At 42.1% G+C, this 12,181-nt stretch overlaps 1 protein-coding gene across 2 annotated transcripts in view; it reads left to right on the top strand.

The window, feature by feature from the left end:
- Positions 1–12,181, top strand: part of sptbn4a (spectrin, beta, non-erythrocytic 4a) — a 93,645-nt gene that overhangs the window by 42,020 nt on the left and 39,444 nt on the right. For both annotated transcript variants that reach the window (XM_034178933.1, XM_034178934.1), the window contains one exon: positions 3,301–3,534. In XM_034178933.1, the coding sequence (XP_034034824.1) occupies positions 3,301–3,534 (234 nt within the window). The remainder of the gene's footprint in view (positions 1–3,300; positions 3,535–12,181) is intronic.

Raw genomic sequence — 12,181 nt, 5'->3', positions numbered from 1 at the left:
ACAACAAACAGTTGCCCCAAGGCGCTTTATATTGTAAGGCAAGGCCATACAATAATTACGTAAAAACCCCAGCGGTCAAAACGACCCCCTGTGAGCAAGCACTTGGCGACAGTGGGAAGGAAAAACTCCCTTTTAACAGGAAGAAACCTCCAGCAGAACCAGGCTCAGGGAGGGGCAGTCTTCTGCTGGGACTGATTGGGGCTGAGGGAGAGAACCAGGACAAAGACATGCTGTGGAGGGGAGCAGAGATCAATCACTAATGATTAAATGCAGAGTGGTGCATACAGAGCAAAAAGAGAAAGAAACACTCAGTGCATCATGGGAACCCCCCAGCAGTCTAAGTCTATAGCAGCATAACTAAGGGATGGTTCAGGGTCACCTGATCCAGCCCTAACTATAAGCTTTAGCAAAAAGGAAAGTTTTAAGCCTAATCTTAAAAGTAGAGAGGGTGTCTATCTCCCTGATCTGAATTGGGAGCTGGTTTCACAGGAGAGGAGCCTGAAAGCTGAAGGCTCTGCCTCCCATTCTACTCTTACAAACCCTACGAACTACAAGTAAGCCTGCAGTCTGAGGGCGAAGCACTCTATTGGGGTGATATGGTACTATGAGGTCCCTAAGATAAGATGGGACCTGATTATTCAAAACCTTATAAGTAAGAAGAAGAAAAAGCAGTCCTACATATTTGTTTAATATGCGCTTTTAATGACATATCAAGATCAAAAATGACTCCAAGATTTCTCACAGTATTACTAGAGGTCAGGGTAATGCCATCCAGAGTAAGGATCTAGTTAGACACCATGTTTCTAAGATTTGTGGGGCCAAGTACAATAACTTCAGTTTTATCTGAGTTTAAAAGCAGGAAATTAGAGGTCATCCATGTCTTTATGTCTGTAAGACAATCCTGCAGTTTAGCTAAGTGGTGTGTGTCCTCTGGCTTCATGGATAGATAAAGCTGGGTATCATCTGCGTAACAATGAAAATTTAAGCAATGCCGTCTAATAATACTGCCTAAGGGAAGCATGTATAAAGTGAATAAATTGGTCCTAGCACAGAACCTTGTGGAACTCCATAATTAACCTTAGTATGTGAAGAAGATTCCCCATTTACATGAACAAATTGTAATCTATTAGATAAATATGATTCAAACCACCGCAGCGCAGTGCCTTTAATACCTATGGCATGCTCTGATCTCTGTAATAAAATTTTATGGTCAACAGTATCAAAAGCAGCACTGAGGTCCAACAGAACAAGCACAGAGATGAGTCCACTGTCTGAGGCCATAAGAAGATCATTTGTAACCTTCACTAATGCTGTTTCTGTACTATGATGAATTCTAAAACCTGACTGAAACTCTTCAAATAGACAATTTACAACTACCCTTTCAAGATTTTTTGAGAGAAAAGGAAGGTTGGAGATTGGCCTATAATTAGCTAAGATAGCTGGGTCAAGTGATGGCTTTTTAAGTAATGGTTTAATTACTGCCACCTTAAAAGCCTGTGGTACATAGCCAACTAATAAAGATAGATTGATCATATTTAAGATCGAAGCAATAAATAATGGTAGGGCTTCCTTGAGCAGCCTGGTAGGAATGGGGTCTAATAGACATGTTGGTGGTGTGGATGAAGTAACTAATGAAAATAACTCAGACAGAACAATCTGAGAGAAAGAGTCTAACCAAATACCGGCATCACTGAAAGCAGCCAAAGATAACGATATGTCTTTGGGATGGTTATGAGTAATTTTTTCTCTAATAGTTAAAATTTTATTAGTTCAAGTTAAAGGAATACTCGGCTCAATAGAGCTCTGACTCTTTGTCAGCCTGGCTACAGTGCTGAAAAGAAACCTGGGGTTGTTCTTATTTTCTTCAATTAGTGATGAGTAGTAAGATGTCCTAGCTTTACGGAGGGCTTTTTTATAGAGCAACAGACTCTTTTTCCAGACTAAGTGAAGATCTTCTAAATTAGTGAGACGCCATTTCCTCTCCAACTTATGGGTTATCTGCTTTAAGCTGCGAGTTTGTGAGTTATACCACGGAGTCAAGCACTTCTGATTTAAAGCTCTCTTTTTCAGAGGAGCTACAGCATCCAAAGTTGTCTTCAATGAGGATGTAAAACTATTGACGAGATACTCTATCTCACTTACAGAGTTTAGGTAGCTACTCTGCACTGTGTTGGTATATGGCATTAGAGAACATAAAGAAGGAATCATATCCTTAAACCTAGTTACAGCGCTTTCTGAAAGACTTCTAGTGTAATGAAACTTATTCCCCACTGCTAGGATTCACACAGCAGCAAATTAAGGAGCTGAAGTCCGTAGCTGTTGCATTTAAAGATTAACAAAAGTAAAGCACAGTTAATTAAGATAAAAGAAACGACTCCAACCTTGTATCAGTAGAAGAGCGGAGAGAAGTCCAGGCGCCGAGGACTCAATCCATTCACAGGGGAGGGAGCGGCCGCCTGCTCTTCCTGCAGTCTGATTGGCCACCCTGTATGCTTCTCCATTGTCATTGGCTGTTGGTCATGTCAATCATTGTGCTCGATGTAAGTCTCTGTTGTGTGATCAAACGGAAACAAAACTGAAACCTAGAATAAGACTGCGCCGTGTATGAAACACTACAGAACTTTTATTTTGACACAAATTCAGGAAGCGGCTCTGCAGCTGCGCCGATTAAATGCTGTAGCTTCACCGATCACGGACTTTCCTCGTGTTGACAGCAGCGCGCGGTTCGAGAACACTGTATATTTCCATAATCTGTATAAATATGGGAGGGCCGGCCCACGCACGTCTAAAAGTGCAGTGGCCCACCGGGCAAATGCCCGAAATCACAGATTACCAGTCCGAGCCTGCTTGTTTCCCATGTAACAATAAGAAATATACTCAAAACCTGAATTAATCTTTTTAGTCACATAGCACTACTATTATTCTGAACACTACTGTAACTCATCCCACTGCTGCTTCATTGTTTATTTTTTTACCTTCACAGCTGCACAGCCTGTGACAACCTAGAAGTCTCTGATCTTCCTTGATATAACAAATGTTGTTTGACATGCTGTATGCTTCAGCTTACCGTGGTTTAGGTAATTTTCTGCAGCTCTGATATTTTGTCCACACAGGTCATTGTTAGGCAGTGTTCTCACACACAAGGCTCAGTAGGGTTTTAAAAAATGCACAATGCACTTTTTTGTGCAGGGGTGTAGCTTATTGCATAACTCTGAAATGTTCTGATAAAGAAACAGCTGATGCACTGCATTTGGCCGTCTTCAGTAACATGACCTCCTCCTCCCTCTGTCTCCGGTGCAGGCGATGGAGTCTCAGATAGGAGACTTTTACAAGGATGTTGGACAACTGGGAAGCTTACATGGGGTCTGCCTACCCCAGCAAGAGTTGATGGGAGGCGACAATGAAGGTGGCGAGCAGTCAAGTGGAGTTGAGACACGCATTGTCCGCCTCATCGAGCCCCTGAAGGAGAGACGTCGCATCCTGCTGGCTTCCAAAGAGATGCATCAAGTCGCCCAAGACTTGGAGGATGAAATAGTGAGTGAAACATTTTCAATTTCACCAGTTTGTATTTTTACAAACATATCGATTTGATTACCTTTTTACTCTTCTCTAGTTGGGGAGGTGATGATCTACTGGGGAGGTGATGATCTAGTGATTAAGCGTTGGGCTTCAGATGGCATTAGGGCTCTCCAATTGGTTCAAAGTGCTGCTGCCAGACTTTTGACACGAAGCAGAAAGTTTGACCACATTAAACCCATTTTGGCATCTCTTCACTGGCTTCCTGTTCCTGTGAGATCAGATTTTAAGGTTCTGCTACTAGACTACAAAATTGTTCACAGACTGGAACCTCCCTACTTCGCTGACCTAGTTAAACCTTACGTACCGGCCCGGGCTCTGTGTTCTCAGGGCACAGGACTACTTTGTGCCCTTAGGGTGAATAAAAGGTCTGCGGGTCACAGAGCTTTCTCTTATCGTGCCCCTGTTCTGTGGAATGATGCGTCAATAAAACAGTCAGATTCTGTGGAGACTTTCAAGTTCAGACTGAAGATGCACTTATTTTCCCTTTCGTATGGCTAGCATATTGGCATAGTGTGTTACTACGCTTTTTACTCCTTTAATTCATTTTATGGAAACAGAGCACACTGCGGCCTCAACGTTATCTAAATTCTGGGTCTTTTAGTGAAGCTTAGGTATTTCTTCTGTTTTTTTTTATTGTTGTTGTTGTTGCTTAATGCTGACAAATTATACTGTATTTGTTGTCTTTCTGATGCTGGATTCTGTTTTTTTCTCTCTATTTGAGGTGTGGCTCCATCCAGAGATGGGTGTGGTGTCTGTTTCTGTAACCCTCCTGTCCTGTGCACCAGCAACATTTCCTGTATATTCGTTTTGTGAATTGTTTTGTAATTTATGCCTGGAGCATGGCCCAAGCACAGGGTTACCCCTTTGAGTCTGGTCTGCTTGAGGTTTCTCCCTCAGAGGGAATTTTTCCTTACCACTGTCACCTGTGTGCTTACTCTGGGGGTTGGTAAGGTTAGACCTTACTTGTGTGAAACGCCTAGAGGCAACATTGTTGTGATTTGGTGATATATAAATGAAAATAAATTGAAAATTGAAATTGAGACCAGAGGATCCTTGGTTCAAGCCCCAGCCTGAACAGAAAATCACAAAGGGCCCTTGGGCAAGGTCCTTAATCCCGTAGTTCCTCCCAGTGTGTAGTGAGCACCTTGTATGGCAGCACCCAGACATCGGTGTGTGTTTGTGTGAATGGGTGGATGTGAGGCATCACTGTAAATCCATTTATTATGTTATGTATGTAGATAGATAGATAGATAGATAGATAGATAGATAGATAGATAGATAGATACGACGTCTGTCAACAAAGTATAGGTCCTTTTTATTTTTTTCAAAAACTATATGGATTTCATTCATATGTTTTTACGTTAGACATGCTTGAACCCTCGTGCGCATGCGTGAGTTTTTCCACGCCTGTCGGTGACGTCATTCGCCTGTGAGCACTCCTTGTGGGAGGAGTCGTCCAGCCCCTCGTCGGAATTCCTTTGTCTGAGAAGTTGCTGAGAGACTGGCGCTTTGTTTGATCAAAATTTTTTCTAAACCTGTGAGACACATCGAAGTGGACACGTTTCGAAAAATTAAGCTGGTTTTCAGTGAAAATTTTAACGGCTGAGAGATTTTGAGGTGATACTGTCGCTTTAAGGACTTCCCACGGTGCGAGATGTCGCGCAGCGCTCTCAGGCGCCGTCGTATCACTTCAAAATCTCTCATCAGCCGTTAAAATTTTCACCGAAAACCAGCTTAATTTTTCGAACCGTGTCCACTTCGATGTGTCTCACAGGTTTAGAAAAAATTTTGATCAAACAAAGCGCCAGTCTCTCAGCAACTTCTCAGACAAAGGAATTCCGACGAGGGGCTGGACGACTCCTCCCACAAGGAGTGCTCACAGGCGAATGACGTCACCGACAGGCGTGGAAAAACTCACGCATACGCATGAGGGTTCAAGCATGTCTGACGTAAAAACATATGAATGAAATCCATATAGTTTTTGAAAAAAATAAAAAGGACCTATACTTTATTGACAGCCCTCGTAGATAGATAGAGGGTAAATCACAGTCATGAATCTGTGTATTTTATATTGAGTTAAACAACAATATAAAATTATAATGATGGTATTTATGGAGAGCTGCAAATAATATTTTGATTATCTGTTCATTTTTTAAGCATGTCACCAGTTCTCTCAAGAGAAACAGCCAACAATAAAGACAAGCTGAAAAGTAGGGACGTGGCTATAATGTTCAAAATAAGAAAACCAAAATTACAAAAAAAAAAAAAAAATTCAAACTCATCATTGTACCCTACCAAACAAAAACTGGGGTGAGGTAGCGAATCAAGTCCACCCATCTCTCCATGAATCTTGTAAGTGCAGCTCCTTCTAAATTGTTCATTGTATTTCAGCACATCTTCACACATTGGTTACACATCAAGTCAAGATGTGCTTGATGGATGAATAAATCTGGTCCAGTGTCTTCAGTGGGAAACTCAGCCACATGGGGTGTGCAGCCAGTACATTCTGAGTGCCGGTCCCAAGCCTGGATAAATGAGGAGGGTTGCATCAGGAAGGGCATCCGGCGTAAAACAAGCCAACCCAACTATGCAGACTCAGAATCGAATTCCCATACCGGATCGGTCGCGGCCCAGGTTAACAACGTCCGCCACTGGTGCTATTGCCCAACAGGGTGCAGGTGGAAATTGGGCTACTGCTGGGCGAAGATGACGACGAAGAAGAGGAGGAAAACGTTGCCACGAACAGCGGGAGAAGAAGAAAACTAGAAGGGTGGAAATGAGAGTGGGGACTTTGAATGTTGGTAATATGACTCGTAAAGGGAGAGAGCTGGCTGATATGATGGAGAGGAGAAAGGTAGACATATTGTGTGTGCAAGAGACCAAGTGGAAGGGAAGTAAGAGCAGGAGCATCGGCGGTGGGTACAAGTTGTTGTACCATGGTGAGGACAGGAAGAGAAATGGTGTTGGGGTCATTTTAAAGGAAGAGTATGTTAAAAGTGTGTTGGAGGTTAAGCGAGTGTCTGACAGGGTGATGAGTGTGAATTTGGAAATTGAAGGGGTGATGATGAATATCATCAGTGCATATGCCCCACAGGTAGGTTGTGAGATGAAGGAGAAAGAAGATTTCTGGAGTGTGTTAGATGAGGTGGTGGAGAGTATGCCCAAGCATGAAAGAGTGGTGATAGGAGCAGACTTCAATGGGCATGTTGGTGAAGGGAACAGAGGTGATGAGGAAGTAATGGGTAGATATGGTATCAAGGATAGGAATGGGGAAGGACAGATGGTAGTTGATTTTGCAAAAAGGATGTAAATGGCTGTGGTGAATACCTACTTTAAGAAAAGGGAGGAGCACAGGGTAACATATAAAAGTGGAGGAAGGTGCACACAGGTGGACTACATTCTTTATAGGAGATGCAAGCTAAAAGAAATCACAGACTGTAAGATGGTAGCAGGAGAGAGTGTCACTAGACAGCATATGATGGTTGTTTGTAGGATGACTTTAGAGGTAAAGAAGAAGAAGAGAGTGAGAGCTCAACAAAGGATCAGATGGTGGAAGCTGAAGGAGGAAGACTGTTGTGTGAAATTTAGCGAGCAGGTGAGAGAAGCACTAGTTGGAGGGGAAGCAATTTTGGACAATTGGAAGAGTACTGCAGATGTGGTGAGGGAGACAGCTAGGGCAGTACTGGGTATGACATCTGGACAGTGGAAGGAAGACAAGGAGACTTGGTGGTGGAATGAAGAGGTCCAGGAAAGCATAAGGAGAAAGAGGTTGGCAAAAAGGTTTTGGGATAGTCGGAGAGATGAAGAAAGTAGACAGGAGTACAAGGAGATGCGGCGTAAGGCGAGAAGAGAAGTGGCAAAAGCAAAGGAAAAGGCATATTGCGAGCTGTACAAGAAGTTTAATAGTAAGGAAGGAGAAAAGGACTTGTACCGATTGGCCAGACAAAGGGACAGAGCTGGAAAGGATGTGCAGCAGGTTATGGTGGTAAAAGATGCACATGGTAATGTGCTGACAAGTGAGGAGTTTGTGCTGAGAAGGTGAAGGGAATATTTCAAAGAGTTGATGAATAAAAAAAATGAGCGAGAGAAAAGGCTGGATGATGTGGTGAGAGTAAATCAATCAATCAATCAATCAATTTTTTTATATAGCGCCAAATCACAACAAACAGTTGCCCCAAGGCGCTTTATATTGTAAGGCAAGGCCATACAATAATTATGTAAAACCCCAACGGTCAAAACGACCCCCTGTGAGCAAGCACTTGGCTACAGTGGGAAGGAAAAACTCCCTTTTAACAGGAAGAAACCTCCAGCAGAACCAGGCTCAGGGAGGGGCAGTCTTCTGCTGGGACTGGTTGGGGCTGAGGGAGAGAACCAGGAAAAAGACATGCTGTGGAGGGGAGCAGAGATCGATCACTAATGATTAAATGCAGAGTGGTGCATACAGAGCAAAAAGAGAAAGAAACAGTGCATCATGGGAACCCCCCAGCAGTCTACGTCTATAGCAGCATAACTAAGGGATGGTTCAGGGTCACCTGATCCAGCCCTAACTATAAGCTTTAGCAAAAAGGAAAGTTTTAAGCCTAATCTTAAAAGTAGAGAGGGTGTCTGTCTCCCTGATCTGAATTGGGAGCTGGTTCCACAGGAGAGGAGCCTGAAAGCTGAAGGCTCTGCCTCCCATTCTACTCTTACAAACCCTAGGAACTACAAGTAAGCCTGCAGTCTGAGAGCAAAGCGCTCTATTGGGGTGATATGGTACTACGAGGTCCCTAAGATAAGATGGGACCTGATTATTCAAAACCTTATAAGTAAGAAGAAGAATTTTAAATTCTATTCTAGAATTAACAGGAAGCCAATGAAGAGAGGCCAATATGGGTGAGATATGCTCTCTCCTTCTAGTCCCCGTCAGTACTCTAGCTGCAGCATTTTGAATTAACTGAAGGCTTTTTAGGGAACTTTTAGGACAACCTGATAATAATGAATTACAATAGTCCAGCCTAGAGGAAATAAATGCATGAATTAGTTTTTCAGCATCACTCTGAGACAAGACCTTTCTGATTTTAGAGATATTGCGTAAATGCAAAAAAGCAGTCCTACATATTTGTTTAATATGCGCTTTGAATGCCATATCCTGATCAAAAATGACTCCAAGATTTCTCACAGTATTACTAGAGGTCAGGGTAATGCCATCCACAGTAAGGATCTGGTTAGACACCATGTTTCTAAGATTTGTGGGGCCAAGTACAATAACTTCAGTTTTATCTGAGTTTAAAAGCAGGAAATTAGAGGTCATCCATGTCTTTATGTCTGTAAGACAATCCTGCAGTTTAGCTAATTAGTGTGTGTCCTCTGGCTTCATGGATAGATAAAGCTGGGTATCATCTGCGTAACAATGAAAATTTAAGCAATACCGTCTAATAATACTGCCTAAGGGAAGCATGTATAAAGTGAATAAAACTGGTCCTAGCACAGAACCTTGTGGAACTCCATAATTAACTTTAGTCTGTGAAGAAGATTCCCCATTTACATGAACAAATTGTAATCTATTAGACAAATATGATTCAAACCACCGCAGCGCAGTGCCTTTAATACCTATGGCATGCTCTAATCTCTGTAATAAAATTTTATGGTCAACAGTATCAAAAGCAGCACTGAGGTCTAACAGAACAAGCACAGAGATGAGTCCACTGTCCGAGGCCATAAGAAGATCATTTGTAACCTTCACTAATGCTGTTTCTGTACTATGATGAATTCTAAAACCTGACTGAAACTCTTCAAATAGACCATTCCTCTGCAGATGATCAGTTAGCTGTATTACAACTACCCTTTCAAGAATTTTTGAGAGAAAAGGAAGGTTGGAGATTGGCCTATAATTAGCTAAGATAGCTGGGTCAAGTGATGGCTTTTTAAGTAATGGTTTAATTACTGCCACCTTAAAAGCCTGTGGTACATAGCCAACTAACAAAGATAGATTGATCATATTTAAGATTGAAGCATTAAATAATGGTAGGGCTTCCTTGAGCAGCCTGGTAGGAATGGGGTCTAATAAACATGTTGATGGTTTGGATGACGTAACTAATGAAAATAACTCAGACAGAACAATCGGAGAGAAAGAGTCTAACCAAATACCGGCATCACTGAAAGCAGCCAAAGATAACGATACGTCTTTGGGATGGTTATGAGTAATTTTTTCTCTAATAGTTTAAATTTTGTTAGCAAAGAAAGTCATGAAGTCATTACTAGTTAAAGTTAATGGAATACTCAGCTCAATAGAGCTCTGACTCTTTGTCAGCCTGGCTACAGTGCTGAAAAGAAACCTGGGGTTGTTCTTATTTTCTTCAATTAGTGATGAGTAGAAAGATGTCCTAGCTTTACGGAGGGCTTTTTTATAGAGCAACAGACTCTTTTTCCAGGCTAAGTGAAGATCTTCTAAATTAGTGAGACGCCATTTCCTCTCCAACTTACGGGTTATCTGCTTTAAGCTACGAGTTTGTGAGTTATACCACGGAGTCAGGCACTTCTGATTTAAAGCTCTCTTTTTTAGAGGAGCTACAGCATCCAAAGTTGTCTTCAATGAGGATGTAAAACTATTGACGAGATACTCTATCTCACTTACAGAGTTTAGGTAGCTACTCTGCACTGTGTTGGTATATGGCATTAGAGAACATAAAGAAGGAATCATATCCTTAAACCTAGTTACAGCGCTTTCTGAAAGACTTCTAGTGTAATGAAACTTATTCCCCACTGCTGGGTAGTCCATCAGAGTAAATGTAAATGTTATTAAGAAATGATCAGACAGAAGGGAGTTTTCAGGGAATACTGTTAAGTCTTCTATTTCCATACCATAAGTCAGAACAAGATCTAAGATATGATTAAAGTGGTGGGTGGACTCATTTACTTTTTGAGCAAAGCCAATAGAGTCTAATAATAGATTAAATGCAGTGTTGAGGCTGTCATTCTCAGCATCTGTGTGGATGTTAAAATCGCCCACTATAAGTATCTTATCTGAGCTAAGCACTAAGTCAGACAGAAGGTCTGAAAATTCACAGAGAAACTCACAGTAAGGACCAGGTGGACGATAGATAATAACAAATAAAACTGGTTTTTGGGACTTCCAATTTGGATGGACAAGACTAAGAGTCAAGCTTTCAAATGAATTAAAGCTCTGTCTGGGTTTTTGATTAATTAATAAGCTGGAATGGAAGATTGCTGCTAATCCTCCGCCCCGGCCCGTGCTACGAGCATTCTGACAGTTAGTGTGACTCGGGGGTGTTGACTCATTTAAACTAACATATTCATCCTGCTGTAACCAGGTTTCTGTAAGGCAGAATAAATCAATATGTTGATCAATTATTATATCATTTACCAACAGGGACTTAGAAGAGAGAGACCTAATGTTTAATAGACCACATTCAACTGTTTTAGTCTGTGGTGCAGTTGAAGGTGCTATATTATTTTTTCTTTTTGAATTTTTATGCTTAAATAGATTTTTGCTGGTTATTGGTAGTCTGGGAGCAGGCACCGTCTCTACGGGGATGGGGTAATGAGGGGATGGCAGGGGGAGAGAAGCTGCAGAGAGGTGTATAAGACCACAGCTCTGCTTCCTGGTCCCAACCCTGGATAGTCACGGTTTGGAGGATTTAAGAAAATTGGCCAGATTTCTAGAAATGAGAGCTGCTCCATCCAAAGTGGGATGGATGCCGTCTCTCCTAACAAGACCAGGTTTTCCCCAGAAGCTTTGCCAATCATCTATGAAGCCCACCTCATTTTTTGGACACCACTCAGACAGCCAGCAATTCAAGGAGAACATGCGGCTAAACATGTCACTCCCGGTCTGATTTACTTCCGAAATCAGGAAGTAAAAGAGATTAGCAAGGAAGAAGTGAGGGCTGCTATGAAGAGGATGAAGAGTGGAAAGGCAGTTGGTCCAGATGACATTCCAATGGAGGCATGGAAATGTCTAGGAGAGATGGCAGTAGAGTTTCTAACCAGATTGTTTAATAAAATCTTGGAAAGTGAGAGGATGCCTGAGGAGTGGAGACGAAGTGTGCTGGTTCCTATTTTCAAGAACAAGGGTGATGTGCAGAGCTGCAGTAACTACAGAGGCATAAAGCTAATCAGCCACAGCATGAAGTTATGGGAAAGAGTAGTAGAAGCTAGGCTTAGAAAACAGGTGAAGATCTGTGAGCAGCAATATGGTTTCATGCCGAGAAAGAGCACTACAGATGCAATGTTTGCTCTGAGAATACTGTTGGAAAAGTACAGAGAAGGACAGAAAGAGTTACATTGTGTGTTTGTGGACTTAGAAAAAGCTTATGATAGGGTGCCAAGAGAACAGTTGTGGCATTGTATGAGGAAGTCTGGAGTGGCAGAGAAGTATGTTAGGGTAGTACAGGACATGTACAAGAATAGTGTGACAGCGGTGAGATGCGCAGTCGGAATGACAGACTCATTCAAGGTGGAGGTGGGATTACACCAAGGATCAGTTCTGAGTCCTTTCTTGTTTGCAGTGGTGATGGACAGGTTGACAGATGAGATCAGACAAGAGTCCCCATGGACTATGATGTTTGCAGATGACATTGTGATCTGTAGTGACAGTAGAGAG

Source organism: Thalassophryne amazonica, chromosome 9 (genome assembly GCF_902500255.1).
Source record: "Thalassophryne amazonica chromosome 9, fThaAma1.1, whole genome shotgun sequence".
NCBI lineage: Eukaryota > Metazoa > Chordata > Actinopteri > Batrachoidiformes > Batrachoididae > Thalassophryne > Thalassophryne amazonica.
The sequence above is the reverse complement of the archived record's forward strand: the minus strand, read 5'-3'. Positions and strand labels throughout refer to the sequence as shown.